Source organism: Erpetoichthys calabaricus, chromosome 13 (genome assembly GCF_900747795.2).
Source record: "Erpetoichthys calabaricus chromosome 13, fErpCal1.3, whole genome shotgun sequence".
Lineage (NCBI taxonomy): Eukaryota > Metazoa > Chordata > Cladistia > Polypteriformes > Polypteridae > Erpetoichthys > Erpetoichthys calabaricus.
The window spans coordinates 99,230,524-99,250,389 of NC_041406.2; the positions used below are offsets into that span (position 1 = coordinate 99,230,524).

A 19,866-nucleotide genomic window follows, 5' to 3' on the forward strand; every position below is an offset into this window, starting at 1 on the left:
CGCGCTTCGCCTTTCGCGGCTTCACTCCATCGCGGATTTTATATGTAAGCATATTTAAATATATATCGCGGATTTTTTGCTGGTTCGCGGATTTCTGCGGACAATGGGTCTTTTAATTTCTGGTACATGCTTCCTCAGTTGGTTTGCCCAGTTGATTTCATACAAGGGACGCTATTGGCAGATGGCTGAGAAGCTAGATTGCTTACTTTTCTCTCTCTCTTGCGCTGACTATCTGTGATCCTGACGTATGGGGATTGAGCAGGGGGGCTGTTCGCACACCTAGACGATACGGACGCTCGTCTAAAAATGCTGAAAGATTATCTTCACGTTGCTATCTTTTGTGCAGCTGCTTCCTGAAACGACATGCTGCACAGTGCTTCGCATACTTAAAAGCTCGAAGGGCACGTATTGATTTTTGACTGAAAAACAAACTCTGTCTCTCTCTCTCTCTCTCTCTCTCTCTCTCTCTGCTCCTGACGGAGGGGGTGTGAGCTGCCGCCTTCAACAGCTTTGTGCCGCGGTGCTTCGCTTACACTCCTTTGAAGAGGAAGATATGTTTGCATTCTTTTAATTGTGAGACAGAACTGTCATCTCTGTCTTGTCATGGAGCACAGTTTAAACTTTTGAAAAAGAGACAAATGTTTGTTTGCAGTGTTTGAATAACGTTCCTGTCTCTCTACAACCTCCTGTGTTTCTGCACAAATCTGTGACCCAAGCATGACAATATAAAAATAACCATATAAACATATGGTTTCTATTTCGCGGATTTTCTTATTTCGCGGGTGGCTCTGGAACGCAACCCCTGCGATGGAGGAGGGATTACTGTATTCTGAATTAAATTGAATCCCATTCTGTGGTTTCTGAGTTGTTGGTAGCCTATTTCTGTACTTTGTCAGATGGGGAAAAAGTATTGGTAATGGATAAAATATTTATTGTTACTCTGTTAATAAAACTCTTAGTATACTTTACACATAACATAGTAGCATTATGTACAAGAGGTAACAACTGATCTCTGCCCTTCTGATCTCCATCCATTTTTTAAAATCTGCTTGTCTAATTCTTGGGAGCCAGTGCCTATTCTGACAGTGCTAGTTTTGATGCTACCAACCCTGAATTAGCTTTAGCTTATCAAATGGCACACTTATGCATTAAACTACACTCAGTCAAACTAGGTTAATTAAGAATGACTAATTAAACTAACATGTAAAAGCAATGCTATTACATAAATTAATAATATAACTGTCATCACTTTTCTCTTATTAGTATTTACTACCAAATATCAAGTATAACCGATTAATGAAAACACCTTCCATAGCATTAGTGTAGTAATTAGTAAGATATTAAGAATGGGTCAAAAATGTCAGTTACCTGCTTTCAGGAATACTATTATCAATACATAAAATAATACAATGGTAATGGGTGTTAAACCATGCTTCCCATGATTTTCATAATTTATTAAGCTAACTGAGGTGTGAAAGTCTCTCTTTTATTTTTTCTTTTTAAATGAACTGTCTAAATCTAGACAGAAATCTCTGATTTATTAGACCTCTGTGCTATATAAGGTCCTCTTTTATCAGAGTAACTTACAATTGCTGAAGCCTATTGTGTTTCTTGTTACTTTTCAATTTTTAGTTGCACTTGAGACATATTTTTTATTAAAAAAATATTTTTAATATGATCTGAATTAAACTGGTAACTTTTTGAACCAAGAAGACTAGTTGCTAGAAATTTGTTAAGAGCTTAATTGTCATAATACAGCAAGAACAACATAAAATCACAGTGCAATATAATTAACAAACATTATCATCCACAACAACAAATAGACAGTAAAACAGTACACAATAAATAACTAATCGGTATGAATTAAAGCAGTGCTGTTTCTTTGAAGGACAGGTGATTGGCAGGATGACACCGGACTTCGTCCTGTATCCAAACGGTGCCATCCTTCGCCTTTACGCCTGGTGCAGCTGCGTTGTTCTTATATGTGAGTGGACGTTTCTTGTGGGGAGGGCTTCTGTTCTCTTTTTCCGATCCGAGTTCACCTTTGTCATAGCGTATCTTTATTTGAAGCGTGAACGCAACTGAGAGAATAAAACTGAATAAAAAAACGCTAACTTTGACAAGCACTATAAATTTGCAGCGGTTGTTACAGACGCAAATCAAATGTATGTTTTTATTATATAATATTAACAATAATAGCAGCTCTCTACTCAAAATGATAAACTTGAAAAGCTGCCAGCATTGAACCCAGAAGCTCTTGATTGGGAATCAGCAGTTCTTAGCATTGCACCACGCAAGCTGTCGCATCAACCACCTACCGTAACCTGCTTTCTTTTTTCTTCGGTTATATTCTTGAAAAAAAGTGCACTTGTTTTGTTATACTTGTACTTTTTGTGAAAGTTTTTATTTGATATTTGGACTTCAGGCTTCACACCTTATACACATGTCATAAAGACGGTCCTTGGGTGTGTGTGGGAACTGTTAACATTTGAATCTGATGATTGCATATAGTGCGGAACTGACCTCTCTATACTATTCTGTCCTCTGCATCTCCTGGAGTTCAAAAGAAATACCAACATGCAGCAACATGTGGACACTGGCCAAGATCGGAACAAAAAACCAAACGCGGTCACTAACTAAAACCGCATGAAGGTATGCAAATGAATATAATGTTGCATTAGTGCAACAACGTTTTCCGAAATGTACAATACAGGTCATAAAATGAATTTTTCCAAATGTCATATATACCTAAGTCTCTTTTTTTGTCAGTGACATCACGGATCAGAAGGTGCATACTAATTCAGCGTGAGCAGGAGCACTCAAGAATAAAACTGAATAAAAAAATATTGACATCCACATTCATTATCAGTCACGTAAACCACTCACATCCACGTCCACAGTTTTTCCAGTCCCAGTCTCGTTCATGCACAAGATCTGACACGGTTTCAAATAAAGAGGGGGGTATAACAAAATAAGTTTGTTTGTTATACCACGTTTTTTATCTGAAAACGGCGTCAGATCTGGGGGGGTGTGTGGGAGCTTGAACGTGAGTGAGAATAAAACTGAAAAAAAAAAACCGCTAACTTTAACTCTAAATTTACAGACGCAAATCAAATGTATGCTTTTATTGTATGATATTAACAATAAGAGTAGCTCACTACTGAAAATGGTAAATTTGGAAAGCAGCTGATATCGAAACCGTGACCTCTTGATTGGAAGGCAGCAGTTCTTGGCATTGCACCACGCAAGCTGTCGTATCAGCCGCCTACCGTAACCTGCTTTCTTTTTTCTTCGGTTAATTCTTGAATGAAAGTGCACTTGTAAGTAAATAAATAAAGGTAAATAGGTAAATAACATTCGATCTGGCTCTTATGTAAGTAACTTATAAATGTTAATGTTTTGGGCACATACACCGTCCTTTGTATGTAAGAGCCAGATCGAATGCTATTTACGTGTTTACCTTTATTTATTTACTTACCTCCTACAGCGTAAAGTCATAAATAGAGTACAGAGCTTCCCATGTACATATACAAAGTACAGAGATGGCAAAACTGCATTCTTGATCCGATATAGAATCGTCGTCATGATTTGAGTTTACCTCTGTTCAAGTGCGGCCTAGTTGAAAACAGCAGTGTCAAATGCGGGGGTAGTCGGGGGTATGGGTTTGATGGGACTGGGGATCGCAAACGCAGCTGAGAGAACAAAAATGAATAAAAAAAAAAAACAAAGCTAACCTTTACAAGTATCATACATTTACACCAGCTGTTACAGACTGAAATCAAATGTATGTTTTTATTCAGAAATAGTAAGAATAAGAGCAGCTCAGTTCTCAAAACAGACTCATCTGGAATCGAACCCATGAAGTTTTGATTACAGTTGATACCGTGGCGCCATGGAAGCGGTCATGGTAAATACGTGTCAAATGTTGCACCCTAACATGGGTTCTTTTTCTCCAGTTATATTCTTGAATAGAAGCACACTAGTTCTGTAATATTTGTACCTTTTGTGAAAGTGTTTCTTTGATATTTGGAATTCAGGCTTCACACATTATACACTTCATGTCTACATTTTGTCAATTATTACTAAAACATGAAAAACATTTCTGTTTTAACAATTTGTTTAGATTGATCGTTGTAGACACGGAACACACATGAAATGCAAGTGTTCCAAATAACGATATAGTATTTATAAAAGGTGTCATTTTGCTTGACATCTCACTCTATACAACTCTAAGCAATTGACACGCAGATAAACAGACTTGAGCTGAGAAAACTGTGCGGGGTGGGGGGATGTGATAGCAGGCTGCTTGCTGTTTGCCACTTATCCACACATTTACAGGACAAAGGACACTGATGGAGAGGTGAGAAGCGATTTAAGGTAGGATGGATCTACGAGTTTTTTCGTAGGCTATGTGGTAATGTGCCTTACTGGCATTACCAGTAATTAAATAAAGTTAGTTAAGTGTCCTCTGCATGGTGTTGAGAGAGGCATTTGTTTGAGAAACAAAAAGATTAAAAAAGTATAAAGAAAGGAAACTTGCCCTTTTCTTTTATATAGTGTATAGAGACGTCTTCGCTGACGATATGAGCACCTTTTGGGGAGCGTCGCGGCAGGTCTCGTGTAGACTGGAGTGATGGCTCTGCCATTAACTGGCTGGGAGGGTAGTGTCGGTCCTCCACTCCTGTGTGTGCCTCCCGTGACCCCATAACACTAAAGGAGTAAAAGAAAGTGTGAAGCGTCGTAATATTAGTTTACCGTGGGTTAGAAAAGGTATCCCATGTTTGTAGTTGTCTGGGCAGTAGCTTAGGGGAAGGACGTAAAAATGGGAAGTGCTTACTTTCACTTAAGGCAGAAGGCAGATGCGCAGTTTGCGTCTCAAAAGCCGGCACAGCTATGCGCGCGCCGGCTGCTTGAACTCTTATAGTATTTTTGCAGAGCAGGAGACACCACTTCTCGCAGATGCGTTCTCGCCATTGCGTGCTTGCAGAGCGATGACGTAGGACAGTTTAATTGGTCGGCGCGAGGGCGCCGAATACAAAAGGGAATCATGGCCTCCAGAGGGGGTTCTTTCTGACTAGATCTTCTTAGAGAAAGGTACTTGGTAGAAGAGCATTTTGAATTTACCAAGCATTACGGCTTGTGCCTTGTTTATTGTAAATATTTTTTTCTTGTATATATAAATATCTCTGGATTAACTTTGGTGGAGGTGTTTATTGGGTTGTGGTTATTGGTGCACTGTTTATTTTTGTATATATATATTTTTCTGTATTTTTGAATATTGTTGTTTTTGGTGAATCCTGTATTATACACTGTTTGAAGGAGCAGCTTCCTGACTTGGACCACTGTGGAGGAAGACAGCTTCATTTTGGTTCGTGTATATATGGTTTTCACTAGTTTGTATGCAGTACAGTGATCCCTCGCTATATCGCGCTTCGCCCATCGCGGATTTTATATGTAAGCATATTTAAATATATATCGCGGATTTTTCGCTGCTTCGCGGGTTTCTGCGGACAATGGGTCTTCTAATTTCTGGTACATGCTTCCTCAGTTGGTTTGCCCAGTTGATTTCATACAAGGGACGCTATTGGCAGATGGCTGAGAAGCTACCAAGCTTACTTTCTCTCTCTCTCTCTCTCTTGCGCTGACTTAGGGGGGTGTGAGCAGGGGGGCTGTTCGCACACCTAGACGATAGGGACGTTGCACTGTGTGCAGCTGCTTCCTGAAGGACATGCTGCACGGTGCTTCGCATACTTAAAAGCTCGAAGGGCACGTATTGATTTTTGCTTGAAAAACAAACTCTCTCTCTATCTTTGTCTGCTCTTGACGGAGGGGGTGTGAGCTGCCGCCTTCAACAGCTTTGTGCCACGGTGCTTTGCATACTTAAAAGACAAACAGCCCTATTGATTTGTTTGCTTTTGTATCTATCTCTGTGACATGATCTGCTCCTGACAGGCATTCCTTTGAAGAGGAAGATATGTTTGCATTCTTTTAATTGTGAGACGAAACTGTGATCTCTGTCTTGTCATGGAGCACAGTTTAAACTTTTGAAAAAGAGACAAATGTTTGTTTGCAGTGTTTGAATAACGTTCCTGTCTCTCTACAACCTCCTGTGTTTCTGCGCAAATCTGTGACCCAAGCATGACAATATAAAAATAACCATATAAACATATGGTTTCTACTTCGCGGATTTTCTTATTTCGCGGGTGGCCCTGGAACGCAACCCCCGCGATGGAGGAGGGATTACTGTATTCTTTTTCATTTGGGACTTTCAGTCAACACTATAAATACTGTATATAGTCACTATTTTTGGGCTCCATTTACTTACTGTTTTTGTGTGTCCTTTGCGGTATTAGACTGTGTATTAATATATAAATTCCGCAGGACATTATTTTTGCTTTCTTTAAGTGCACCTGTAAATAAAACCTCACTTTATTTTTCAAAAAACCCAACCCTTTTTGTGTCCGTGTCTCCCTGTCTTACACCATTATCCTGGTCACGCTCGGTCTCACATACTAGACACTTAGAGTGTTGGCTGGTGATCCTAATTCCCACTACATGAGGTATCACAGGCTCTGGTAATTCTAGTGTTAAACAGATAAAGAAAAATTCCACAGATGAAAACATAAAAACTGAATTTATTGAATTCTAAATGTACTACTGTTTAGAACAAGTGTAAGTAAGCTTATCAGTGGAGTGGTGCTTACTGTTCACACGGTGAGCTTTCTCATTCTAAATTCCACTAGTTTGCAAATTCCAAAGCTAAATTCCAAACTACTATGTGTAGTTTCATTTTTATAAATGAATTTCTCTTTCTGTCTATTTAAACTTACTGTACCTTGTACGTACTTGTATCTTTAATTCAAGTTTTAACTCCAGCATTTTTAAGTTGTGGTTTATTTTTTTCTTTGTTTTTTCTGACTTTATAATGATGATGAAAGAGAGCCAAAAATTTCCAAAGCATCTTAGAACTAAACCCTTTGAAGTTTTTGCATGCAATAATTGAATGATCGTTTTCAGTTTATGGCATCAACTATTAATTTTGTATGTGCTAAAGGACAAGCTGGTATTTCAGTTTAGCTGATTTATAAATGATCAAAAGCAACTTAAAATGATGATCATGCTGAACAGTAAACAAAAGACTAGTGCTGACATTCTGCTGCTCTCTCACATGTAAATTTTTCACTTTCTCATTAACTTTTTTCACCCATAGTGGGTACTGTATGCTGTTCGTTGCTTTTAAATTAACTCATGGATGAAATATTCCATACTAAGCAGTTTGTGTTGTACATCTGCATGTCTTTAGTGCTTTCAAAATTACAATATGCCTTTCTTTACAAGAAATTCAGTTTTTGTAATTAATGTGTTTAGTCTCTTACCACACAGGATCGAAGTTAAATGTTTGTTCGGATGGTGACTTCTTGGTGTTTTGTTTAAACAGACAGTACAGTTAATGCAGCTTATGTTGTAAGATGTCTTTTCTAGCCAAACAACAGGCCTGAGAGAGAGAGAATGTGTTACCGTTCATTTCAACTTCAGATTAGTTCAGTTTATACAGAAAGCGGTATATGTGATGAGCATATAGTTAATTAATGTCCCAGCCTAGACACAAAACTTACAATTGCTAAGTGGTTAAAATGCACTGTTATTTAAAGGCAGCTTAAAATCCTTCATATGTTTAAACACTTACCTCTTTGTCAGTACATAACTTTTCTTAATTTCTTCCCAAATTAGAATTTATGAAATCGTGTACATTGTCTTGATTGAATTATGTTTCCCTTGTTGTGTTATTCACTTGGTGTATGACAAGAATTGATAACCTGAGCCTGATAATCAACAGACAATTTTTTTTTCCAAGTTTCTGATTTGAATTGGGGCAAGACTAAGGAGTGACACACTGAGGGTAGAACAGTTATAATTTAAATGGGCTTATATAATAAACATGAGTGCTTACCTTAAACCTTTCAGAAAAAGAAAATCAGGTAGTGTGATTGAATAGTGGCATGTATTACAGTCATAACATTATTTAAGTCCTGGTTTGAACCTGCATTTGAGTCCTTGTGTGAAGAATGTACTGGGTTTACGTCAAGAGTTCCAGTAGCTTCCATCATTCAGAGCCTTTCAGTCAGGTTGATTGAAAGATCTAAACCACCTCCATGTAGGTGAGTGGTTCCATTCTCAGTAATTTCAGTTTTGCCTGTGTTGATGCTTTGTTTCTGGCTCATATATAACTTAAATTGGATAACTGGTTAAACTAAACATGTTTAAAATTGACTACCTTAAAGAAATAAGGTACACAGGTATCCATGTTAATTGGAATTCACACAGATTTTAAACAGTGTTTGGAAGAAATTTCCTTATTAATACTCAGAAATGGTATACAACTTTCTGAAGGGTTTGATTACTGGGAAACCAAAAGCCTAAGTTTAATATATTTATTTTAAAGCATGTGTTAGAGTGTCATATCTCTAAAAGTGTTGAAACTTGTTGTTTTCTGTTCATTTTTGATGCAGGTTGATAATTCTTTTTCTATAGTCTACTGTAGTGCTCCACAATTCAAACCCTATGAGAATTACACAAACAATATATTTCATGAGGATAGTATATTGATTGTTTTGTATTTTTATAAACATGGCATTCAGCAAGCGTCTTTCATTTTTCATGGCCAAAATGTTGCCTGCAATCTGTGCTTCTGGTCTTATTCTTCAGTTAAGGATCTAAGTGAAAATGATTGCAGTGTCCTCAGATCACTAATTGGTAAAGCCTGTTTGGAACTGCAGAAATGAAAATTTCTGACCTAGTGGAGGAAGTCTAGTGCAGGTTTTTTTTTTCCCCTTCTGTTTGTTTCTTATGTATAATGCAAGATATTTCCACATTTGGTGATTGAAGCTGCATCTGTTTTAAGTCAAGCAAGCCAGCATCCAGGGATGATTACTACATTATTTGCGTGCTGGACCTTGGTGAATTGGTGTGGCTCCTTCCAATGTTACACTCCCCAGATCAACTTTTATTAAATTGCAAGTGAGATACTGCACTCAATGTCAACAGGTTGAGCTAATGTGAAATAAATTCTTTCTCAAGCCCTTTGAAAAGGACCAAACACCTGTTTAACGTATAGGGACTTGGAGACACCTTTCAGTCATGAGGTCATGGGCACTATAATTAACTGCATAGCACATGCTGCTGTAATGTTTAGTTTAGCTACTTGGCTTAAAAATTAACCAAAACTGTTTGCTTTCATTTCCATGGCACAGCTTTCTGAAGTATAAAATGTTGCAAGTATTTGGCATATGGGTGTGATATGATGCATGTCTTCAGTGGTTGTTGTTTTGACAATTAGAAAGCACATATTGTACTAAGCTATTCAGTCTATGGCACATCTTAAATGTTTGTTTGCTTTAAAGTGTTTATTTAATTATGAAGTGGTGTTACTCAAATGCAACCCTTTTAACACATGGACACATAAAATCAATAGTAAATACAAAAAGAAACATTTTCATTAAAAGTTGTCATCCCTTGTGTTCTGTGAAATACTTAACGTCTACAAAATTGTGCTTTTAAGGAAACCTACATGTGTGGCATAAATGTGATTGCCACAATTTCAGAGTACAAATGTTGGATTTTTGTGAGGACCTTAAGAGTGGTAGTGAGCGTAAAGATTCAACGCAAAAATGAAGAGTAAAGAATTTTTGTCACAAATTGAGGAAAGCAATAACCAAAACACACATAATTAGGGAAGCATTTACAAATATTTTTAATTAGTAGTCAATGAAAGATTCAGTATAAAGGCAAAACCTAAACTAAAAGAAACTACATACAGTAGGATCCAAAAGGACAAAGACATGTAAGGGAAGCTTTTTTGAGACCAAAGTTGAGTCCATAGTTCAGGTTGCTGGTAGCAAGGAACCCTTGTGAGGATGGCTCAGCATGTTGCTACTGCACCACTAGCCTTGGAAAAGCAGAATAAAAATGATAATGACATTACTTTTGAAAGTCTTCAAAATTAAATTTAGTTTTTATTTTTTTGTATTATGTCATTTTCATTTATTTCCTATTGTTCTTAAAAACATTAAAAAATATATGGAAAAATATTTTAAATCTATTGTTTGAAGAAAGAGGAAAAGAAGCCACTTAGTTATGGTAAAAAGTGACTTCCATGGTTGAAGAGGAGGTGGAATGTCAGCTAAGTTCATTTCCCACTTCTTGTTTCAAGCTAATTGTATGTGGTCAGAATTATTGGTGACACTAAATTGCTTACAGTAGTCTACGAAATCATTTGGAAGTGAAACCTGAACATAGTTACTTTGCTACCATTTTATGGGATGTCATGGATAGAGCCAGTAATTAGATGAACCTAGCTTTACTTGGGTAAAGCTTGCATTACCAAAAATTACATTATCCAAAGAGATTACCTGTGTTAGAAGCTCATGTTTTATTCCAACTTTACCCAAGTAATGATACAGTGAGGAACATAAGTATTTGAACACCCTGCGATTTTGCAAGTTCTCCCACTTAGAAATCATGGAGGGGTCTGAAATTCACATTGTAGGTGCATTCCCACTGTGAGAGACAGAATGTAAAAAAAAAAAATCAGGAAATCACACTGTATGATTTGTACAGAATTTATTTGTATTGCACTGCTGCACATAAGTATTTGAACACCTGGCAATCAGCAAGAATTCTGGCTCTCAAAGACCTGTTACTTTGCCTTTAAGAAGTCCACCTCTACTCCACTTAGTAATCTGCAGGTAAGTTCTATTATTTCTCTTTATGAAGTGGATATTACAGTCAGAATCTGAAGGAGATGTAGAAAGATATAATTCAAGCGTGTACAGTGATCCCTCGCTATATCGCGCTTCGCCTTTCGTGGCTTCACTCTATCGCGGATTTTATATGTAAGCATATTTAAATATATATCGCGGATTTTTTGCTGGTTCGCGGATTTCTGAGGACAATGGGTCTTTTAATTTCTGGTACATGCTTCCTCAGTTGGTTTGCCCAGTTGATTTCATACAAGGGACGCTATTGGCAGATGGCTGAGAAGCTACCCAACTTACTTTTCTTTTTCTCTCTTGCGCTTTCTCTGATCCTGACGTAGGGGGTGTGAGCAGGGGGGCTGTTCGCACACCTAGACGATACGGACGCTCGTCTAAAAATGCTGAAAGATTATCTTCACGTTGCTACCTTCTGTGCAGCTGCTTAGTGAAGCGACATGCTGCACGGTGCTTCGCATACTTAAAAGCTCGAAGGGCACGTATTGATTTTTGCATGTTTGTTTTTCTCTGTCTCTCTCTCTCTCTCTCTCTCTCTCTCTCTCTCTCTCTCTCCCTCTCCCTCTCTCCCTCCTTCTGACGGAGGGGGTGTGAGCTGCCGCCTTCAACAGCTTTGTGCCGCGGTGCTTCGCATACTTAAAAGCCAAACAGCCCTTTTGATTTGTTTGCTAGAGATTGTTTTCTCTATCTATGTGACATTCTGTGCTCCTGACACGCGCTCCTTTGAAGAGGAAGATATGTTTGCATTCTTTTAATTGTGAGACAGAACTGTCATCTCTGTCTTGTCGTGGAGCACAGTTTAAACTTTTGAAAAAGAGACAAATGTTTGTTTGCAGTGTTTGAATAACGTTCCTGTCTCTCTACAACCTCCTGTGTTTCTGTGAAATCTGTGACCCAAGCATGACAATATAAAAATAACCATATAAACATATGGTTTCTACTTCGCGGATTTTCTTATTTCGCGGGTGGCTCTGGAACGCAACCCCCGCGATGGAGGAGGGATTACTGTATACCAGTTTTTTTGCAGTGTTTATGATTCATATTAGATAGAATCCTTTTTAAGTAAGTGTGGTGGAATTTGGTTCTTGGAGGACTACAGATGCTGCTGTGTTTGTTTTCAACAAAGCTTTTAATTAGAGGCAAATTATACCAATAAACTGCTGAAATCCTTTCATAATTACGTTTCATGTTTTGGTGTTTCCAAACACAGTAGATATATTAATACTCTTCATGGCTTGTAATAGCCGTAGGGTTTTATTTAAGTGACAGTGTTTACCTATGGCAATTCATTCCTTTAATTGATCAGCAAAGTTAAGTTTCCACATGTTGGTAGAGGTACAAATACTTAATCTTCCTGTTACTTCCCCTTAACTGACTGGACAGGCCCTGGCTTTTCTGTCTAAGAAAAGGCAGGAAAAGAAAATGAAGAATATATTCAGTTGCTGATATGTACTTGAGCTCAGAATTATTTCTGTATTGTCATTTGTAATTTTTAATGAATAATGCAGTATTATAGTCATACCTTAAATTAAGCAGTCTTCTCTTTCTCTAGGCATGTTCCTGAGTATGCTTTTATTACTTTTTAAAGACTATCAGACTGATGCAGTATCAGAGTTAATATGTTTAGAAACTGCTTCCTAAATTATAGTTAAATAAACAATTGAACACCATCTTACATCTGTGCTCAAGGTCAGAATTTAAAGTTCTCACATGTGGGCATTTCTTTTAAGAATACCCATTTGTGAAATGCCCTGCTGTCATTTAAGCAGTCTCTGTTTGTTTCTGATATACCACATGGTCTTGGCAGTCATTTGTAATGCAGTCATTTAGTTGCATTTTTTATTAAGTGTGATCTCTTATTGTAGTTTCACAGTGCTATCTAACTTTTGTAACCCCAATTTGAACAAAGAAGTCATAGGAATAGTAATGACATACTTATCCACAGTATGCTAAAGATCTTGTGAATAGAATTTTGAAGCCCATTAAAAGCATATTGTGTCAAAGAAATAAAATGTCGTCTTATCAGCAAAATTAAGCATTCCACAGTACCGCAGAGAACTGCCTTTAATCCCCCAGGCATGCTAGTCATTACTGATACAATCCTAATGCATTACTTCAGGCTGATATTGTTGGTAAAGATTAATTTTTAGAGAATAATCTAAACCCACAGAAAGGTTTGGGTTTCATGCAGATTTATCAAAAGAAAATGTTATTTTTGGCAATGCATTTACACTTTGTTTAACAGTGATTGAGAAGGCCATGGTTTTGTCTTTAAATGAAATTGTTTTTTTAACAGTAGGTGGTGCCAATTGCTGCCCTTTCGTAAGGCTCAGAGAGATAGAAATGGTTTTCTTGGTTTGATGGCTTATTGATGACTTTCAAAAAGACCATTGTGAAATTCAGCACCTACTTAAAATATCTAAGAGATGAATGAGCTTTAAAGATGCTCATACGGTTCTTACTATGTTCTAATCTAGTTTTAGAACACTTTGTAATGATAAATTCTGTTGACCGTGCAATGTAAACTATGACTGATTTCATATTCAGATTGTTCTTTGTTCCCATGTTTCTTTGGCAACTAAAATATAATGTGAAGCAATACTTAACAAGATTGAATATAATCAGTGAGTTAAGCAATTTCTAACCAGGACTTTGAAGCCTCACAATTTAGGATTTGTAATAATGAAATATAACATAGTTGACAACATCAGCTCTAGCACAGTTGTTACCATCAGTTGCCCTCTTAATGTAGCACTCTATAACCTCCGTTTTAAGAGGTCCTGTTCCAACCTATTCTAAATTTCACCCATCAAAACAGATATGTAGTTAAACAGTTCCAAGTACATGGGTTGGTTGTGTATCAGTGTACCCCTACAGTGATAATCCAGATTTTCAGATACATTTTGAATATGATGGTATTTGATTTTGTTATAAACATTGAACATGGTGGATATAAGCTGTATTAGCTGTTTTCTTATTTGTAGCTTAATAAAGCACCAGCATTTATTTTTTTAAAGCAACAGGTTATGGTCAGAAAAATAACTGCAAAACAAAGTTGATTAATTTGAATGGTGCTGTTTCATTTTAAATTAATGGCTTGATATTCAGCGTGGAGTACAAGTCCTTATTTTGATGTACTGTTAATCCACTCTTAGTTTTTCATGATTTGCATTTAGCATATAATATGCAATATTTCAAAGATACAAGTGAATAAAAACACTTTCAAATGAAGAAACCAGTAACATCATAGTGTATTACACTATGCTACGGTACTCTGTACAAACAGAATATTACTGTGCTTCCAAAAGCTACTTGAATCAGCTCTCTAATATGCCAGAAATGTTAATGTGGGGTGTGTTGCTCTCTTACAGGTGCTGTGTTGCTAGCTAGCATTCAGGGATTCTCAATCAATGTGGACCCAGTCTTCTACATGTGGTTGCTTCACCAGCCCCAGAGGAACAGCAGCAGACACACTACACAGGTAGTGCATGACATAGTTTTCTGTAATAACTAAAATAAATGTCTGTTTCTCCCACCCCCTTTTAAAATATTTTAGGGGAGTCATCTCTTTAATGATGCACTTAAACAGTTTGTGACTTTAGCAGTAATAACTCAAAAAAGAGAGCACATGTAAATCATTTTGCTGGACAATTAAGAGTTGTGAAAGCTTTTATTTTTATTTTTCTTCTTTATCACTTTACTTGTATAACATAGTCATTTCAGATTTGCCCAAAGACATGCTGTTTTAACAAAGTTCATTCAAATCTGAAAGAGAGTTTTTAAAAAGTCAAGGAACCCCATCCTTTTCAAAACAGGTAAAGGAGATCTACAGCTTCAAATCTCAAGAATTACATTTGTTCACTGGGTTTGTCATAGCATAGATTTTTTTAATTGTATTAATCCCTTTACAATGAATTATGCACAGAACACACAGGAATTCAATCAGTACTAACTCCATGCATTTATTTCTGATATAAGTCAATATCAGCAACCCTTAGCTGGTATGGTTTTAATTTATCAGTGTAATTAAACAACTACAGTATTTAAAATTTTTGTCTGTTAATATTTTGAAGGGGATGATTCTTTTCTATACCCACTGTGTGTGTATGTGTATTACACTACTAAATCTGTGCGCAAACATACTTTTCCTGGTTAAGGCTTCCTACTCTATGTGTATTGTTTGAAAAACAAATAACCAGCTGTGTCTTAAGAAAACTGAAGGAAAAAGGGCACAAATACCAAAAGCATTTTATGCATTTAGACTGTGTCAAGATAATATGATGGATGAACATACTTTAAAGAATATATAATTTGTGTTGTTGTTGTTAGTCTTTAATTAATATTAATGTTAAAATAAAGAACAAAAAACTCAAAATTTTGTCTTATACAATTTCTTGTATTAGGAATTTATTAGTTTTTACATACCTCTTGGGGTCAGAGCGCTGGGTCAGCTATTATTCGCCGCCCCTGGAACAAGTGTAGGTTAAGGGCCTTCCTCAAGGGCCCAGCAGAGGATCTCTTTTGACAGTAATGGGGATTCAAACCGGCAACTTTACGGATACCAGCGCAGATCCTTAGCCTCAGAGCCATGCTACAACTTTTTGATATATATCTAATTATACACTACATTATATAAACATCCAAAATTCTGCTATATATTAATTCCTTTGATAAGCTTTAAGAATTGGAAAGTCATGTATCAAATTGAAACCTGTACACATTTGGTATAATGCTAACTTCATGTTGAGTACTCCTAGCATTTCTCATTTCTTTTTCATTTACTTTTATTATTTTTATTTTTACAGTTATGTACTATATTTATATGGCAGAGGACTTCTTTGTAACTTGTTGTAGATCAGCCAAACAGACAATATTTACATTTTATCCCAGCATCATGGCAAGAGCCAAACCAGGAAAGGTTAAGTTTAAGGTTTATGCATTTTACTCTTTACATGCATGTTCCAGACACATACAAGCAGAAATGTAAATAATTCCATTTGCGTTACTTCTTCAAATATGCGTTTTTTTCATGTAATTATAAGTTTAGTAATGGAATACAAATCATAGAAAGACTGAAGTCTAGTTCTTGGTCTTAAATCAATGCCACCATTAATAAATACATTTAGTTTTAAGATAAAAATGTCAAATTTAATACATAAAAAGATATACAGCAGGTGGCATTTATTTCATGACTGCTATAGCTAGCAGCTGCTTGTGAATTATTGATAAAGACTTGAAAATGGTTTCGGAGAGACCAGCACCAAGAACACCAATTAAATCAGTGCTGATGACCTATTTTACATCTTGAGGAGAATTAAACAAATCAGAAAAACACAATGGAAGAAGTTAAATGATTTAGAATCAGTTGCAGTTTAACAAAACTAAGAAAATGCAATAATGAAAAAAAAAATCCTCCATTTTTGAATGCTTGTTGATTTTAAATGAGAATGTACTGACATACATGACCTTTTATAGATGCTTAATCCAGCCTTATCATTAGTAAATTTCTCTTTACAATTTCCTCAAAACTGTTAGATGAATTAAACACTTTATATTGTACACTGAAGTTCAGCTTTATTGCACAATTTGGCTGAGTCTGATCTTAATTATCAATATTTCATATTAAGTAAGATGGGTAGTCTTCTAAACATGATTATCAGTGTTTAATAGTTCTTTCAAGGATTCAGAGCTTAAATATAGATAAAGTTATTTTGTTTCATATGAAGGACATTAGCCAAGGACTTGTCCTAGAGTTTAGTCGGAGCACATTATTGGTGGTTCTGCCAAAGAAATCTGCCTGTCTTTTAAGTGCATTATCTTTATACCAGTAACGGCATACTGCACAATAATGTGCAGTAAATACACTTGACTTGAGCATTCATAGTGTTCATCTTCTTTCTCTGTACGTTTAGCATTCGTTTGCTCAGAGGTTGATGCGCTTGTTGCTTCGTGAGCAGCTCTTCTTTTCTATACCCTAGCGGTCAGCTTCTTCTCTTCTTTCGTCTGCATCTTTTCTAAAACTGATTAAGTTAGTTGTGTTGCAATTACTTAGTTTGTTTTCTTTAATTTTTCACTTAAGATGGCATTTAAGTCTTCAATCTGCCTCAAGAATGATTTAAGATATGAAGAGGTAGAGGAAGTGAAGGCGAAGGTAGTAAGGGATGAGAATGGTGCCCATGCACATGCACCACCCTGCTGCCTGCTGCCGAGAGTTGATTCTACAATAAAATAAAAATAAAAAGGAATAACCATGGAGGTGAAACATCACCCCGAAAGCGGATAGTAGACATCACATAGTATATGAGTACCAAATTTCAGGTCAAACGGTTTGCGAGCTACAGGTGGTTTAAAATGCTGGACAGGCAAACGAACAGCCGCGGTAACATATTATATATATATATATATATATATATATATATATATATATATATATATATATATATATATTTATATATATATATATATATATATTTATATATATATATATATATATTTATATATATATATATATATATATATTTATATTTATATATATATATATATATATTTATATATATATATATATATATATATTTATATATATATATATATATATAGATAATACTGTTCTTTACTGGCTACTACAGTCAACGGTGCATTTCTTTAAAAGTAACATATTATTACATTTTATTTAAATTAAATTTCAGATTATAAAAATGTCATTTTTGTATAGTGCATTTTTTTCCAAAAGGCACTGTTTCTGTTACTTAAATTTTAACATGCAGTGTTTTGTATGAAAATAAAAATATGCACATAACAGCAACATAGGTAAAACCGCAGAATCTCTACACAGTACTTTGCATCTTTACCTTTATGTGTTAAAATCTCATACAATTTATTTAGTGAATTTGGTTTTTAATTTGAATGTAAAATATTCACAGTGATTGTAGGTAAGTTTCACTAATAAATGATAAATCAGAAGAAGTAAAATCCTGGTATTTTTTTTGATATTATCAAGAATTAAGATATTTTTTTATATCAGGGAAAGTTGTTGCAATCTATTATTTAAACTTTGTTCTCTGACTTTAGCTTTTCCAGGTTTGAATGTATTATATATTGGATTTGAAACCAAGTTTGTCCTTTCGTAAAAATATTTTTAAAAAAATCAAAGACCAGTAAATCCAGATATTCAGCTGAGAGTTCAAATTGAAAGTTTCCTTCTCTTTTTTTGATTGTTTTTCCTCCATTCTTAATATTTGAGTTATTTGAACAAAATAATTATTCTGCCTTTTTAAAAATTAGTATTGCAAATTTCTGTGCATTTCAAGTAAACAGTAGTGCACATTCTTCTGTATTTCTGCAGCCTTCTGCAACAGCTCCTCTTGCAGTACCCATCAGCAAGAAAAAAGAGGATGAAGCCTCTGTTGGAAGTACACCATTAGCAAAACAGCTGTCAAATCAGGCCTCCGAATATGCCAGCAGCCCTGTAAAAACTAAAACAGCAACAGGTAGGTTCAGCTTTCTCCCTGAGTGAACTTGAAAATCTCAATTTTCTGAGATCAGCAGTGGAAACATTATGACACATCTGTTGCTCTTAAATAAATGTTCTTATGTCAGTAGAATAATAATAATAATAATAATAATTAGTGGCTTTATGTATGATTGCCACTCAGTTTTATGTTAGATTAACAGTTACAGCAGTTAATTATATTTTAACACTTGTAACCTTTAGCCTACACTTAGGATATGATGCAGGCAGCTTCAGATTATCCTGCTGTATTCATGGGACAGGGAGACGACGTAATGGAGAAGGTTTGACGGCATTTGCTTTGCCACATTTTCCACTCACTGAAGCAGTCACCTGCTTCCTAGCCCTTCAGCAGGTGTGCATCTGTAATTACATATTGAAGAAAATTTTCTATTTTGAAATGTAATGTTTTTCTTTCAGCAAACACCTTCCTCATTTTCCGGTAATATTTTGCTTAATGTTTTCAGTCCTCTTGAGAAGTTTTTAATGCTGCAGTTTTTTTTATCACAGTGGTGAAGCTATTTTCTTCACTGTGTTAAGCTATCTAATTTACTTTCTGAATTAATCAATAAACAAAAAATGTGAAATCCTAAAACTTTCTAGAGATACTTTACGCCCTTAGGAGGAAAACATTATTCTGACAAAATTACTCAGTTGGCTTGGGGAGATTATTAAACTTTGCCTCATTCAGTTCCAAGATGTAAAAGTAACTTGTTTGGAATTTGCTGAAGAGGTATGTCATGTCACAACAATCTGTTTTTAGCTCCCTTAGACAGGCAGCTTTATTATTTTACAGTTGCACTATCCGCTGGAAGAATTAGGTACAGAACTAAATTTTTATTCTTTTAAAACAAAATATATAAAATAAATAGGTGTGCTAGCTTCCTAAAGCTTAAACCTTTAAATAGTTCATAAATGAAAAATAGTTCATAAATGAAAGAGACAGGCCAAATGCCTGCTGCCTTTTCAAACAGTCCTTGAAACTTTGTTGTTAACATTTCAAGGGCATTTATTTTAGTGTTGAAATCCACAATAAATAAATTCATAAATATGGTACTAGTTGTTTCTTTTTTTGAGTGTATGTTTACTTTCAAGCTTGTCTTCAACAAGGCTTTTCCATTTGTGTGGATCAGACTTATGTTATTCAAATGCTCCAGCCATTTTGCATCTCTTTTTAGTAAAGACGCGAAATTAGAGAAGTACCCAGCCGTCAGCCATTTGGATTTTACAATACACATAGATGATGTCTTACTTAACTTACTTAATCATAATCACTTTGTGAATTAAAATATCTTTTATTTTTGTGTCTTTTTGAAGTTGTTTAGTAACTTACTCAGCGTCAGTTCATTCTGTGGCTGGTCTTAGTTACTATAACTGACAATCATCACTATACTAAGATGCTAGATTTCTTGTTAGACAGTTGTTAATGCAATATTAGAGATTACTTTTTAATGTCATGGCAAAAATTGAAGCAAACATAAAGGAGAAGATGCTGAAATTGAAAGCTATTCTGGAAACAAAAGGTTTTAAAGGAAATGTAGGAGAAACCCAGGTGATGGCTGAAGGTGAAGGGGTAGCAGATGTGGAAGA

The 19,866-nt window shown here is 35.6% G+C and overlaps 1 protein-coding gene across 5 annotated transcripts in view; it reads left to right on the forward strand.

Annotated features, from left to right (window-relative positions):
- Positions 1 to 19,866, forward strand: part of LOC114663785 (intermembrane lipid transfer protein VPS13B-like) — a 908,960-nt gene that overhangs the window by 474,055 nt on the left and 415,039 nt on the right. For all 5 annotated transcript variants that reach the window (XM_051935849.1, XM_051935847.1, XM_051935848.1 and 2 more), the window contains exons 20-21: positions 14,141 to 14,250; positions 18,112 to 18,256. In XM_051935849.1, coding sequence (XP_051791809.1) covers positions 14,141 to 14,250; positions 18,112 to 18,256 — 255 coding nt within the window. The remainder of the gene's footprint in view (positions 1 to 14,140; positions 14,251 to 18,111; positions 18,257 to 19,866) is intronic.